The 16,734-nt window shown below is 35.5% G+C and overlaps 1 protein-coding gene across 2 annotated transcripts; it reads left to right on the forward strand.

Annotated features, from left to right (window-relative positions):
• The first annotated feature begins 3 nt into the window (after positions 1-3).
• On the forward strand, positions 4-15,992 carry b3gnt2l (UDP-GlcNAc:betaGal beta-1,3-N-acetylglucosaminyltransferase 2, like). Of its 2 annotated transcripts, XM_055175065.2 has the most exons (3): positions 10-162; positions 5,554-5,594; positions 11,978-15,992. In XM_055175065.2, exon 3 carries the CDS (start codon positions 12,173-12,175, stop codon positions 13,478-13,480), a length of 1,308 nt encoding a protein of 435 aa, XP_055031040.1. In that variant the 5' UTR covers positions 10-162; positions 5,554-5,594; positions 11,978-12,172; the 3' UTR covers positions 13,481-15,992. The 2 variants fall into 2 exon arrangements, with proteins under 2 accessions (XP_055031039.1, XP_055031040.1); XM_055175064.2 differs by lacking the exon at positions 5,554-5,594 and having other exon boundaries at positions 4-162.
• The last annotated feature ends 742 nt before the right edge of the window (positions 15,993-16,734 follow it).

A 16,734-nucleotide genomic window follows, 5' to 3' on the forward strand; every position in this document is an offset into this window, starting at 1 on the left:
ACCAGATACAGCCAGGTGCTAATGATGGGAAAGAGAGAAGTCGAGTCGTAAAGGTGGTCGGGTGCCCGGTAATATCACGCAGTTGTTGACAACGTCAACTCCGTTTGTTCTACGTTTAGACGGTGACAATCGTCAGTTTACGCCGTAAGCGTCGATGTAACGGTAAGTCTCTTTCTGTTAATAATAAGCGGCGTTTGTTTTTAGTTTATTCGTCTGAATTTTTTGTTCTACAAGTTACTATCTGAGACGATAAGATCTTTATAACAGTCATTTCGACGCCGTTGACGAAACCTATTGGCATCCCACCAAACCAGATCATAATTTGACATGCAATGTTACATACAGAAAACCCAAATCTTAAATACAGTAAATTAAACATTTATGTCTTTTAAAGTTTTACAAAGGAAATGGGATTTTGTTCTTTTTACTGAACCAATGTTTAAATTGACCGTTTAATCTGTGTTGAGCGCTGAAAATGCAATCTTTTATATTTTGACTCAAGGGCCACATCTAGGTTTTGAAATACATTTGAAGAGATGCACTAAAGTTATGTGAAAGACCAATTTAAATGTATTAATTTCAAACCAAACCTCTATTACTATACATGGACATTTATCTTTAACTTACCCTGCTTTTAGGAACACAATGTCATATTTTAGAAAAACTGTACCTCTTGTACAGTGCATATCACACATCTACAGTAAACATTTTAAATAAATTGAAATAAAATATTTAGCATATATAAAATGAGCGTTGTGTTTTACTATATATATATGTATATGTATATGTGTGTATATATATATATATATATATATATATATATATATATATATAATTACAGTTATCATCATGATAGGGGTGGTGGTGTAGCTGTAGTTTTTTAACGAGTATGTCCAGCTTTATAAAAAACAGCCTTCAATGCCCACAAATTAAATTTGCTTGCGCATTCAGAGCATGATGTAGCAGCACATTTATGATTGTGGTTCGTATGACTTGTAAAAACCATAATTAGGTTTTAATACTTGAGCTCTGGACGTGGTCGTTTCTCAATTACCAAGTTTAGACTCAGAACGAACTCCCGAGGACGGTTAAATTGCGAAATGGAACAGCAGAGTAGCCTACTTGAGGTTGTCATTAAGTCTAACCAATTATACATGCAGCCATTCGTATTTTTAATTTTTTTTAACAATAAAATAGCCTAATATATATAAAATACAAAAACGTTTTCGTTTAAAAATATGAATGTGGTTAAGGCAACACGCGCAGGCGTCATGCTCATTTAAACGTTTTTTGAGGCAAATTGATTTTGCGTGCAACCTCCAAATAAAAATAAAACGTCCATTAATCTGTTACTTGTTTTTTATCTTTTTAATATGCACAATATTATCAATTCTGTGAGGCAACCTTGTCACTTTTCAGAGATTTTCGCCGTTTTGATCGTGTTACATGTTACTTTATTTATGAAGGGATGGGATATGGGCGGATCAATCCTAAAGTATCGATATTTTCGATCCTGTCTGTCGGTAAAAGTCCGCTTTATCGCCGCGTTCGCTCTTCAGTCCCATTTCCTTCCGCTGTATCAGCGTTCATTCGCTTTAGTCACTACCAGCACACTCAGTCAGTGCAGGCAGGTTTAAAAAAGGGGTTCCTGTGCATTGTTGCGGTCGGTTAATAATGATGCAGCCTCGTGTGACATTTGTCAACAAAAAATATGCCACTGTGGTGGCCTAATACTACATGACAAAAAGCATCTAAAAGCAAAATGTCTGTTACAGAGCACGACGAAGTGCAGCCTCACACTCATCCCTGGTTTGATTTTCAGTGCATTCCAGTCTACTGACTTTTATCAGGGTTTTATTTTATTTTCAAAAGCAGTAGAGTTTATCAGTCAAAGAAAAACAGGCTCAAGAGGAAATGTTAATGTCAACATTCGCTTTTTGTTTATCTCAAAAACGTATAAAGGGAAGAGATGTGGTAATAGTGTTCAATGCAAAAAGTTGTCATGTCTATTTTATTTGATGTTAATTATGATGGCTATCAAAAGACCCCATAAAATCACTTTAATAAAAATATTTCATAAAAGTATCGGTATTGGTGACACTTAAAAGTACTTTGTATCGGATTGTCAAGAAAATAACTGGTATCACCCCCCTAGAAAGAAGGCAGATGCAACAGCGCAGTCATCAGCATCAGAGCGTGGTCGCGTGGTCCTTGCTTCTGCATTTTGCAATCTGAAGAATTAAAACGTTGTCATAAACACTCACAGCACTTCCATACCACAGTGGTGTGTGTGTGGTTCAAAACGGGACAGTCTCGAAGTTATACACTCTTAGAACGAATGTGTTAAAAACAACACAGTAGTGTTGACTCTGCGTTGTCCAGAATCCACCAATCTCTGTTTCATTATTTTAACAACAATGCTTTTGAAGCGTTGAACATTAAAATCATGTGATTGTTGTCATTTTCATTGTTTATAGGCTATACTTTATGGGTTTAAAATTACATTAATTTTATTTTACTTTATAACAATACATTTTATTGGAGCTAAAATCTGCAGGACATCGGCACTCCAGGATCAAAGTTGCCTACTCCTTGGTCACCATAAGCTCAATAGATGGCAAGCTCAAATCGCGGCAGTGACAGCTAATGGTGCGCTTCCGGTCACAGCTTGGATGATTTTCTGAGGCAGCTGCCTCTATTTGTGACACCTTTTGGTGGCACTTCTGTCTACTTGTGCCAGCTACCACTGTTTTTAGGCACTGACAATGATTTTGCACGCTCAATGTTCGTGTTTAGTTGCTGGCTGGCACTCTGAAATTGCTTTGAGACAGATAATGCTGTCACTCTTGGCTTATTTGCGTGCTCGCTTTCAGCATTTACTGGCACACATTGACTAAAACAGTGTTTTTAGACACATTATTGCTTATGTCACAAACACCTTAACTTCCTAAGACCTGGATGTCCACATATGTCCACCTTTTTTTGTTTGCACCATTATATTTAATCTTGTGTAACTGGAACCTTACACTGCTTAATGTTCAAAGAAAAAATATTTGGTTATTTTTATTTATTGGTTCTTTCTAACACCAAAATAGCTAAAAGAAAACTGAAAAAAAGACAAACCAAAGCTTGGGTCTTAGGAGGTTAGATGAAAACACCACCCTTGGCTGCCTGTTTGTGTCGGCTGATGCGGTTCGTGCTTGCCATCGTTAAGGGAGAACACCACAGTTTTTCGGTATTTTGCTATGTTCATACCTCAACTAAGACGCATTAATGCATCCCTATCTTTTTTCAGCGCGTGCACCTTTGGTCTTTGTACAGCGAATGTGTTGGCATTTGGCCTGGCCCCATTCATTCCTATGGCTCCAAACAGGGATGAATTTAGAAGCCACCAAACACTTCCATGTTTTCACTATTTTGAGACTGTTGCATGAGTAGTTGCACGAGTGGGAATGGTGGCACAAAATAAAACTTTATTTTGGAGCTATAGGAATGAATAGGGCTAGGCTAAATACTAACACATTCAAGCAATGTACAAAGATTAAAAGTGCATGCATTGAAAAAAGATAGGTATGTATTAATTCGTTGAGGTATGAACATAGTCAAATATTGAAAAAGGGTGGTGTTTTCCTTTGATGGTGGCAAGCATGAACCGCATCAGCTGACACAAACAGGCAGCCAACTACAAACAATCACAAATAGCTGATGCTGTTACCAGAAGTGTTATCACTAGCTGACACAAAATAGTATAATGCTGAAATATCACTCTTGGCTCATTTGTGCGCTCACTGTTAATGTTTACTGGCACACATTGTTCTAGACGCATTTTTTGCTTAAACATCTTTTGCCTAACTACCACAGTAATAATGTACCGTTTAAAAATGCAGAGTAATATCATATTAATGAAGCACAGCCACCTGACGCGGTTTTGCCATGGTAAAAATATAGTAAAACCTTTCAAAACGAAATAAGACAAACAGCTAAAGATGAACTTTAAAATTATAAATATTTAAAAATTTCAAACGAAATGTCATACATGTACCTGTATGGTGTTGATATTACAAAAATATTTTACATAAGCAAAGTACAGAAAATAATATATAACAATCACTTATTCTTATTAATGTTCATAATAATTATTTAGTGTTTTAAAATTAACCTATAAATCATATTAATATGTTGTAAGAGGGTGCAAAAACAATTTTCACATTTTTCACAAACTTTCACATTTATCATCATGTGCCAATATGGCAGACACCTACACCATGAGAAACATTTACCACAGTATTTATTCTTTAGTATCCATGATTTTAGCAGAATATTTACTATTTGTATTACAATAGTTTTACTACAAATAAAATACCATTGCTATTATGGTGAGAACATTGTGGGTAGATTTGTGGTTCCTTTTTCGAGGCATAGACCTGGAAACAGCCCTGATAACAGCACTTATCAAACAAAATGGTATGACAGTAATTTTAAAAATAGAATTGGTGCCTGTTTCTGACAAAAAAATCTTGATACCATGGTAGACTTCTCTTAAAGGGATGGTTCACTCAAAAATAAAAATTGTGTCATAATTTTCTCATACTTGTGTTGTTCTGAATTTGTATGAATTTCTTTTTTTCTGATAAACAAAAAAGCAGATATTTTGATAAATTACGGTAACCACACAGCTGATTGTAACCATTGACCTTCATAGTAGGAAAAACAAATATTATGAAAAATTGTCATAAATAATGAAGAAGATATTTTGATAAATGACGCCAGTTGACGGTACCCATTGAATTCCACCGTATTTGTTTTCCTACTATGGGAGTCGGTGGTTGCTATCAGCTGTGTGTGCTTGCCATCATTTGTCAAGGTGTCTTCTTTTGTGTTCATCAGAAAAAAAAAAAAAAATTTGTGCAGGTTTACAACAACATGAAAATGACAAAACTTTCATGTTTGGGTGACCTATCCTTTTAAGGGTGATTTATCATTAAAAACGAATGCTAAAATATAATGCATGGTTTATAAACAAGTACACACATTAGTGTAACGACATTTAAGGTCTCTGCGGATAGGCAAGTGGTATTTTTAGACATCTTATTAGGACATATTTGAACACTACTGTAGGTAGGCAACTCTGTTAGGGCACGACCATAGTGAGCCTAACAACAAATGTACAGTAAATGAATGGGAGTAAAGTACATTGAGAAATAATAACATGATCCATTATCTAAATGTGTTAAATATTCATCGAAAAACAATTTGTAACCCTATCGGTGAAAACCAGTCTCAAAATCAAAGATAACAAGCATCAAAGTTTCATTTCACTCATTAATTTCACATTGATTTCGATTAAAATCTTTGACATGATCTTACTCATTCAGTATTAAAGATATCAATGTTATATTTTCACAGAATTTTCTTTACATTATGTAGGATGATTTTATGTAGAAAACAGTCAATCACAAAAAATGACTTGAGCTGGGTTTTCACAGACAGGTCACATTTGCTTGGGTTTTAAATACAGATTCTACCTCAGGTGATGTGTTGTCTTGTCTCCAGGGTCAGTTCGCTGTACTCATGAGAGTAAACCTGTACTTCAGGTAAGGGCATGTCATTTTAATGAGACACTTGAGATTAGTTTTCCAATAAATAAGCTTGCATTTAATTTTAGATAGACACCTTATTTCAATATACGCGTGTGTGTGTGTGTGTGTGTGTGTGTGTTATATATAATAAATATATTAGGGCTGGGAAAAGATTAATCGCGATTAATCGCATGCAAAAGTTATTTTTTGCATAATGTGTGTGTGTGTGTACTGTGTGTAATTATTGTATATATTTAACCACACACACATACATATATTCATGACAGATTTTTTTATTTATATTTCAATTTTTTAATTTATATAGAATATATAAAAATATAAATAAATATATACACACATGTAAATGTTTCTTAAATACATACATGAATGTGTGTGTGTTTATATGTACATAATAATGTGTATATATAATAGTTTGTCTGCTACTAGTAGTAGTAGTTGTTGTAGTAGTAGTAGTAGTAATAATAATAAAAAATAATAGTTTGAATTTATGCAGGTTTGTATATATTTCTATAGATATAACACAGACCAGAGACTTCTGAGAAATAACTGATACGTGGTAACGATGCCAAACCACAATATCTTTATATAGTAAATCGTAGGTCATATACTTCCTAAAAAGGCAAGAGCATCTGCTTTTATGAAATTTTTTAATGTGTAAGACACAATGCACACATGCGTAGCTGGTTTCACATGCATAAAACCTAATTCACGTGCACAAAGTATATATATTCTCCTAAGATCCGAGCTTTGGTTTGTCTTTTTTTCAGATGTCTTCCAGCTATTTTGGGGTTAAGAACCAATAAATATAATAACCAAATATTTTTCTTTGAACACGAAGCAGTGTAATTGTTCACATTTGTGTACAACAGGTTCCAGTTACAGAATTAAGTATTATGGTGCAAACACCAAAAAAATGTTATATCCACTTATGTGGACATTTAGGTCTTAGGAGGATATATATGCAAAAATTTACGTAAAATACAATTATATTCTGATAAAATACATCATACAAAATACGTCACAGATGTACAACTATTTTGAAAGTTTAAAATGCAAGTTTATCATGGTTTGTGAATGTGTAAATTGTCAACAACATGGTTTCCAGGTTTTTACTACAATAAAATCTTTATTAATTTTTCTAAAGGATCCACTTCTCGAAACAATAACTGTTTGAAAGACAGGACTTTCAGTCAGGGGCGCTGTTAGGGGGGTGCAGTATGCCAGCCATATGGGTCCACGAGAACGCTAGAGGGCCCCACCGTCATCACTTGTGTTTTTTTTTAATCATTCACGTTTAAATGACTAATACCCCATTCACACAGACCTCTGGTCCCAGAAAATACCCGTAAAATTGCCAGACAAGCGTCTGTGTGAACAAAAACTCGTTCCGTTAATCTTCTGGGATCGTTGCCGGAAAGAGGACCTAGTAAGATACGCGGGTAACCCTCTGTGTGAACTAGAATGCCGTAAAGGGCGTGTCGAAGTGAGGACGCGCGCGTCATCATCATCACAACACAAGTTATGGTTCAGCTCCTTACAACGACAGATAACATGCATATAAAAATTCACAATGAGAAATGTTGCAAACTAGATTGAAGCAGTTATCAGAAAATTATATATGAGACGCATAAACAATGACGCACGTGCCGTAGTGAGGACGCGCATGTCATGGCAACATGAAGTTGGTTCAACTCTTTAAAATGAGGGATTTACAACATTCACGACGAGAAATGGCAGCATACTAGACTGAAGCAGATATCAGGTAAGTTAGCTCGTTACTTACTGTGTTGAAACAGAGATCATTCAGCAGCATAAAAGAATATCGCGTCACGTGCTCATTTGAGCTATAATAAACGAAAATACCCGCATGTCATTCCAACGAGATATATCGTTCAGTTCCTCAAAATGCGGGTTTTAAATGCATATAAACAATCACGATGAGAAATGTCTGAAAACTGTATCAAAGCAGAAATCAGGGAGCTTGTCAAATATCCACTCTGAAGCTGAGATCATTCACCAGCATAGAACTGTGCATTCACGCGCTCCTTTGTAGTCTTATCATAAACAAAAATGCATGCGAGTTGTTTCTGGAGAGAGAAATAATATATAATATGCAAACTTCAGACGCTGCGTAGAAGAGAGGGCGGGACTTTCAACATGTCAAGTGTCTTTCCGGGACCATCAGATGCCGTGTAATCTTGGCAGTGTGAACGAAAAAAACCTCTAACTATTCCGGAAAAATCCAGGATGCATTTTACGGGTATTTAACGGAATTTCTGTGTGAAAAGGGCTTAACACTGTAGTAAAATGTAAAGTAAATTAATATAAAACTACTTTAAGAAAAAAAAAACAGCATGCAAGCATGACCTAATGCAATGTTTTACACTTGGCGGGTTCCCGGTGTTTTTTATTTAATTGTGTGGGTAAAAATGGGTATATGTGCGTAGACACAATTTTGGTTTGGGATCAGTTTGGTAGGTGTTTACAGTTACATTGTTACATTATATAAGTTAATAGGTAAACAAAACCAAAGTGTGCATGTACTTCCAATGACGTCCAACCATGAGTCCTAGTCTCCATGCATTATTCTTATTTTAGCGATCTCTGTAAAATGATCACAGGAATATTGTTTGCTTTCATAGGTTAAATAGTATTTATTTTTCGAATAATAAATCTTTTTGTTTCAAAATTTGCAAAAAAATAATTTTTTGTCACAAATGCAAGTGAAATGCTCTGTCGAGCCCTACAAAATTAAATAAACGCACTCAACAGAGTAATTTTTATGTAGCTAGCTACACATTATGCTTTAATTCATCTCTAAAGTCAAAACATCATCTAAAGGAAGGGGTTTTGCATACCCCCCCTTGCGCTTCTGCTTTCAGTGTATGTGAGGATATTTATTGCCAGTCATATGAGACATTTGCCATGCCTACTGTTGCCTTTAATATACACAATGTCATTGTTATGGGTTTAAATGCATGTTTATATTTGCAACTCTTTAGCAAAGTCAAGTCATGATGATTGTGTCTTTATTTTCTTTATTATAGAACCACACATTTACCTATTGTAAATGTGTAAACTTTTTAACAATTCATGTCACCCACTTTTGCTCTTCAGCAAGTGATCTTGTTCATTTAAATGTGTAATGCATGTGGAGATAACATTTGCTTTAAATTTAGTTGCTTTGATCCATTTCTGTGTCCTGACAGACATGCCACGAGACAGGAGTAAGAGATTTTAAACCACCTTAAACCACGCTCTCTCATCTGTCTATTATAATATCTTAAGTGTGTCACATGAAAGATACAATACAAAGCATGCTACATTGTTTATGGGTTTAGGCGCTTTTCTGCAAAAGGTGTCATTCACACCTAATTTATTTGAAGTGCACTGTAAACAAAGTATGTATGTATGAAGGCACAAAGGGTACAGGAAGGATACCAAAGAGTAGGCTTACTGCAGACAGAGGCAGCGTTGCCAACTTCTTTCAGTTAAAGGTATATACAGCTGGTCGCTAAATGTCACTATAGATGATGTCATACAGGTTATCTACATAAAATACCGGCATATCAGTGGGCAAGTCTCACAAACCTACATAGGTCATCAGTGTGATTTTTATTTTAAAATAAGAGCTTTTTTGTTAAACGGTAACACAACTCCAGGGGACTACTACTTTCATTATATATTTTATAATATTTATTTAGCATTTTGTTTTTTAATGTAGTTTACATTGTATATTTGGTAGTTCGGTGATTCTCACGAAAACTTGGTTTTAAAAATGTCAAGCATGAAAATGTAAAATTTGCTTAAATTTACTTTTTTTCCCACCAGACATTGAAAAACAAAGTCTGGAGTAAATGGGAACATTAATTTAAAAACTTTTACTTATCATTTAACACATTTTGTAACATAATTTAAAAAATTTGTCCTAAAAAATCTCATTACCGCAACAGTCAGAAAACATCAACACTGACATATTTTCAAAATGACATGACAAACCTGAAAGAACATAATTTGGAGATTCTGCACATGCATTTAAAATCAAAGTATTATGCTTCTATTAATTAAATTAACATTTAATAAGCATCTGTTGCGGTAATGATAATCAAAATGTCGTGTAAGCATTCTGACAAGACAATATTTCAAATTAACTGTAAAAAAATGATCTAACCTGGTAGCCATCTTGAAGTAACTGGTCCATGTGCTTGGTCACTCAAAATCAAACTTTATTAAAATTCTGTAAAAAGTGTTGCGGAGGATGAGAACATCAGGCATGGACACATCATCTTCCTAATTTTTCTTCATTATTATTATACATGAATATTCAGTAAATATTTTTTGTGTCATCTAAAGTAGTCTAGCAAAACATCCATTTATTTTTTTCTTAATATTTTTGTGTTAATTTGATTAAATTACAACATAACGCATGTTCAAACACAGTCGGACACATTGCGGTAATGAGAATTTCAGCAGAAAATGAGATAAAATTTACAATTATAAATTCTTAAAATCACACATTGTGCAAGGTAGAACACAGTATTGTGTTAATTCTGATGCTTTTTAATGTTACTATATTACACATTTTAAAGCTAAAATCATTAGTGCCGTGGTGTTTCAATGGTTTCGTGAGAATCACCCAGTTATGGACACATTATTGTATTTTAAATGGAAGAAAACACTGTTTTGATCTTAAAATAAAGCATTTTCCCTCTGTACATGACTGTGGGGACGAGCACTTCTGTGGTGCTTGGAATTCTAATTAATAAATAAAAATGAAATATTGCTAAATTGATGGCTCAAGAAGTTGTAATTGTTCAAATAACATATTGTTTCATTTTAAAATATTAAAAAAATTGTAACCCTAAAGTATTTTTCAAGTGTAATATCTCTGTAAAGGCTAGGGACAGAAAAACGGACAGTTCCGTAGAATGACCCAATAATTAATAAGACTAAAATTACTGCATACTCAATCCTTAAGGCAGGGGTCTCCAACACGTCGCTCGCGAGCTACTGGTAGCTCGCGTCTTAATTGCAGGTAGCTCGCTCGTGGGTTTATTTATTTTCTGTGGTTATGGCGCATTTGGATGTCTAGTTAGTGTTACAAGCGCCTGTGGTAGTAAAGACTGGGTACGTATTTGACGTCGCGTTGAGCTGTGTAGATCAGCGTATCATATGACATCAGTAATTTAACATATATGATTTAAAAACAAACAGATAAGTCCGCGCACCCGCACCGGACGATCTCCGCAACGCTGTGAAGCCCGCGCAGCGGCAACCGGACGATTCGCGCAACGCTGTGCCGTCATTTTCGGATTCATTTTTGATAAAACGAAAATACAGTCGTCGTCACAGGTTCAATGGGTTATCATCTCATATTTAAACATCAAATGTCAAGAGATACCAGAGAGCCATACGTGACATACATGCACATTCCTATTATGAATCCAAAAGCAGTAAATACTCTATGTTTGGAATCATCTTTCTAAATCTGATCTTTAATAATTGATTTTTTTATTCAAAATGTGGTATTTTTGGACGAATCCTACAAGAGGTGATAAAAAAGTATAAAGACAACATAAAAGTTTTTTTTTGTTGTTGTAGGATGTGTTCTTTCATTTGATGTATCGTATGTTTATGTTTAAAGAAAAGCACTTTCTGGAAGGTATTACAATTTTGTGAAAAATACAAAAAATGCTTGCACTGGCTGGCAACTTTATAAAAAAAAAATGCTGGCAGGAAAGAGTTCAAATCACAGTGAGTGTCAGGATTTGTGTACGAATGAACCCAGATGCAAACGATGTCAGGGAAAAACACAAAACACTTTATTTGGACAAAACAAAAACCCACGATGAGGTACAAAACATGAAACACTGACAGATAACACTAAACTTTGACTTTGACTCTGACTTGAATAACTAGACACGAACACCAGTAACAGAAGACAATGAACCTGCACAGAACTAAAGAAACACTGACATTAAATACAGAAAACCAAACAAGATAACGAGCGGGAACAGGTGATGGGAATAAGTAATATTTAACAATAAGCAGGAGGACGGGCGGGGACAAATGACAAGACACCGGAGGCACATGCCAAACACAAAAACAAGGCATGAACCTCCACACAAGGCCAGGGACTGCCAGAACTCTGCCACCATGACAAAATACAAATATAACAAGACTTCAAGGCAGAGTCCTGACAGTGAGTTAATAGACCGGTGTCTATTAACTCACTAATTTAGGTATAACGTGACACAAGTAGCTCTCGACCACTTTTATTTTTTAGAAAGTAGCTCTCCAATGGAAAAAGGTTGGAGACGCCTGCCTTAAGGGGTATAACTAATATGTAACTGATTTTTTGTGTTTGTTTTTTCTAGGCATGTGACTGAACCTGATATGGCGGGTAATGCAATTTTGAACAATTTTCTTCAGAAGTGAATCTGGATGTGCGGATCATGGCTGTAAAACAAGAAACGTGCAAACATCTCTAGGGTCATTTTTTTTCATCACTTTCTGCTGAGACAAGCATCCTTTCATTTTCCCCAAGGTTTAGGATTTGGATTTGCATCAAAATGAGAGTAAAGTATTCAAAGTTACTTATTTTAGCATTAGTTAGCAGCCTTTGCCTTGTCGTCTTCTATTCAAAGCTGAAGGATGCCATGCACACTCAAAGAGACATGATCAAAAACCAATCGATCACAGCGGACACCCATAGAAAACCCACAACAGCGGACACCCATAGAAAACCCAGGACTACTACAGTGAAACCCATCATTAAAAAGAAAAGCAAAAACAACACACCGCTTAAACTTCCGCAGCTCACTATTTCTGAGGATTTCATAAAGTTCATTCCGAAAAATGGAGCCTTCTGGAACAGAAAACTTCATTCTCTACTCAGGCAGTTTGATGTTGCCCAAAATCAAACACATGAGGACCCACGTCACTGGTTTCGTTGTCAGCCCGAGAGTTTTGAGTTATTGCAAACAAACATTCAAGATATTCAGTCATACCCCCTACTCTATAGAGAGTTTCTCAAAGGCATGGAATGTCGAGATCCACCCGTAGTTATTGACCAGCCCACAAAGTGTGAGTCTGGGAATGAAGCGGAGCAGGTTTTCCTTTTGTTTGCAATTAAATCCTCCCTTAACCACTTCGAGAGGCGTCAGGCTGTTCGAGAGACCTGGGGACGGGAAGGCTTGTATGACAATGGAGTGCAGGTGCGAACGGTCTTTCTGCTCGGCCAATCATTAGAGGATGATCCCAATCTCGACAAACTGATTTCACTGGAAGCTCAGCAGTTTCAAGACCTTCTCGTCTGGGACTTTCAAGACTCATTTTATAACCTGACGCTAAAAGAGCACGTGTTCTTCAAATGGATGCTTGATAATTGTCCTCAAGTGTCTTTCGTATTTAAGGGTGATGATGATGTTTTTGCCAATACTCAAGCGATACTGAATCATTTGCATTCTTTAGAACCTGAGCAGGCATCGTCATTGTACGCGGGGCAAATTATTTTTGATGCCACTCCTTTACGTGACCAAAACATCAAATATTATGTACCTCAGACTTTTTATGAGGGTCCTTACCCTCCTTATGCCGGTGGTGGTGGCTTTCTCTTTTCTGGAAACCTTCTCCCATATCTTTACCATGTTTCCTTCTACATACCGTTTTTCCCTATTGATGATGTCTACACGGGAATGTGCTTTAAAGCACTTGGAATCACTCCAGTCAAACACAGTGGTTTCCAGACGTTTGACATTCGGGAACAAGATCGAGAGAATGCATGTGTACACAAAGACCTGCTCCTGGTGCACCAACGTACCCCACAGCAGACCATGAGACTGTGGAGGAACATGCATAGCTCCATGTTAACCTGCTAAAAGACACATATTCACATTAATATTATTATGTTGAGCCGTTACTGTATGCTTCCTGAAACTATAAAACTTGTTTTGAATTAGAAAAAAACTCTGTAATGGTTTGTTTTTTGGACAAAATTAGGATTATGTTTGTTATTACTTATGACATCCATCTCCTATTCTAAACGTGAAAAAATCTTAAACCTATATATCATTGGAAAGCTTTTGAAATGTAGTTTTTATTATCAAAGCCATTTAATGATAGAAATTATGTGGTTACAGTCTTGTTAAATGTCGCTGAACCCACATAAATGCGTTATATAATTTTTATATATTCATGACATAATATCCTATTATAAATCTTGACACACTATATATCACTGAAAAGCTCTAAGAGTGTAGTTTTCATATTTGAAAATATTTTGCACAAGTTATAATGAAGTGACAGTAATGTATCAATTTGTGACAAGAGTATGCAACAAACCAATGACACCTAGTGGCCGTTGTTTGTAAATCTACTACAGTTTTTATGATTTTAACTTGAATTTTGGAACAAAAATAGTTGAGACTTACAGCTTTATTTTTTTAGCATTTCTTGTATAAAACTTACATTTTTATGTATTTTATATTTTATATGAAATATACTTTACATCGTTTATTTTGTTTCTTAAAACAAAACTATAACTATATTCATTTTAGTAAAAAACTTTTATGTGTCGTCTTTAAAACGAGACCAAGATTACGTTTATCGATAATTTGAAGGTGCTGCACATTAACTTTTCACCCCCCCCCCATTCAAAAAGTGTGATATTCAAAGATTTAAACATTTTGTTTAAAGGCGGAGTGCACGATTTCTGAAAAACGCTTTGGAAAAGAGAGTCGGGCTGACTACCAAAACACACTTTTAGCCAAATGGCAATAATGGGCGTGTCTACTAACAGTCACTGTTGCGTATGTGTGGGGCGGATCTATCAAAAGAAGTTTCAGATTCTATTTGGGTAGGGGCTGGATGATTTTAAGGGCCCAGGCACTTTGGAAGCCACCAGAGATAATTTTATTAGTAACAGTGATAGTAGTAATGTTATAGAAATTTTAAATGTATCTACCAAACAGTTAAACCAGTAAAACAAAGTTATGACTTGTTTCAGCATTTTTGGCAATACTACCCCCCTGCCCCCATTCACTGCATGGTTTTGTCCAGTCGTCTGTAGCCTCAAGACTAGAGTCAGTCAGTTACTGGATATCAGTAACTAAAGGGAGGCTACAGAGGTCAGAGAGCAAGAAAATAGGCGGACAATTATTCCAGTATTATATAATTTAATCACAGAGCTTCCTTCTTTCCGTTATAGCCAACCGCTACCTGATGGTCAATAGGTTACGTTTATCACCACTGAAAATGATATGAATGTAATTTTTGTCCAGATATAGATCTTGAATTTGTAGACACTTGCCAGTATTCTCCTGTTAGCAAACTGTGCTAGCGGACGTTTTGCTAACTACCACTGGATGCTAGCAGACTCATACACATGCAAGCCTCGCTCTCACCTGCTCTTTCACATGAAGTTTTCCAACTATTTTTCCAAACCAGACTAAAGTCTCAAATCTATTTGTGAGATAAAGAGCATCACAGTTTGATTTCAAGCATTTATTTCACTACAATTTCAATCATACTCAGTCGATATTAGACATATTAAGTGTATATCTATACAGAATGTTCTTTACATTATGTAGAATATTTTAGGTAGAAAACAAGTTAATTCTTTAGCTGGTTTTTATTATTTTTTTAAAGTTGACAAAAGGGTAACTTCTTAAAATGGTGATGGTGTTTAAAATGTTAAAGAAAAATGTTTCAAAGTACCTGTCTATAGGCAAATAGCAATGATATTTGTCCTTATGGGTTTAAAAATGTAATGGGTAAAAATTCATTTTAATATACTGGTGCAGTATGAATAAATTTGAATAAATTTTCTAGCCAGATACACTGTAAAAAATACTTTGCTGCCTTAAAATTTTTGGTTGAATTAACTTGGATTTACAAGTCATTTTAACTTACTGTTATTTATCTTGACTAGAGATGAATTGTTATAACTACAGGTGAGTTGTTATAACTTATAAAATTAAGTTGACTTTTCTCAACTATATTTTGTAAGTTGTGACAACTCATTTCTGTTGACATGACTTGTAAATCGGAGTTGATTTAACAAAGAATTTGAAGGCAGCAAATATTTTTTACAGTGTAAAGCACAAGAAACCATTTTGAGAAGGGAAGTTAATAAAAATTACTTTTTTATTAAGTGATTTTTAGGTGTTTTATAGCGTTGCTGGATTGGATGTGATTGCACCCTAGTTATGATTTGTTATTATATTGATATTTATTTTTATTTCAAGGACCACAATAGAAATAAGCTAATGGAAAGAAAAAATAAATAAACTAATGGCTTTTTTGTGTGTATATCATCCTCAACATGTGTATGAATCCTTATTTCTGCATGTTTGTATTTAAAATGTTGTCAAATAAACAACAAAAAACAAACAAACAGTGATTTGATAGAAAAGTCAAATGTCTTTGTGACTTAAAATCTGTATTTGGACAAAAGAATGATGCTTCTGTTTACTACAGTATTGATTTGATGGACAAAGCTTTTAGGGGGCGTGCACACCAAACCTTGTACACCCACGGTGGGCGCATGTTTTCAATTGATTCCAATGGAAACTAAGCGTTTTTCAAATAAGCTGGTGCTCTGCGTTTTTTCCGCGCTCAGCACTGAGCATCAAGAGTTGAAAGAGATTCAACTTTGGGTGAAAAGCTCAGCTCGTCAATGTCAGTTCTCACACGGCCGTCCAATCACAGTGGAGGAGGGACGGGACAAGTATCACAACAACCAACCGGCTCATAGCTCAAGTATCACAGCTAAAAAGCGCTCGGCTGAAAAAACAGCTGGCATTCGGTGTTTGCGTTTAAAAGTTTTAGTGTGCACAACCCCTAACCCCATTTAGTTTAAGCTGGAATGAAGAAAATCTTTCACAGTAAAACATGTGTTCAAACTGCATTTTTTACAATGCCTAGACAGTTCAGCTACAAACAGATCTCAGTTCTAAAGGGGATCGCACACCGGCCGCGCCGCGTCGAGTCGCGTCTAGGACAACTCGGAGGTATTGGAAACCGGAAGTGCGCATTAAATAGTGCGAGCTTCGTCAGATAGCGTCTACTTCAAAATGCAAAATATACGTTAGCAGCCAATGTTAATCGTTAATGATTTGGGACAAATATGATG

The sequence above is a fragment of the Misgurnus anguillicaudatus genome, chromosome 15 (genome assembly GCF_027580225.2).
Source record: "Misgurnus anguillicaudatus chromosome 15, ASM2758022v2, whole genome shotgun sequence".
In the NCBI taxonomy this organism is placed as follows: Eukaryota; Metazoa; Chordata; class Actinopteri; order Cypriniformes; family Cobitidae; genus Misgurnus; species Misgurnus anguillicaudatus.

Excerpts from the sequence above, each read along its gene's own strand:
- b3gnt2l (XM_055175064.2), top strand. The coding sequence starts at position 12,173 with ATGAGAGTAAAGTATTCAAAGTTACTTATTTTAGCATTAGTTAGCAGC.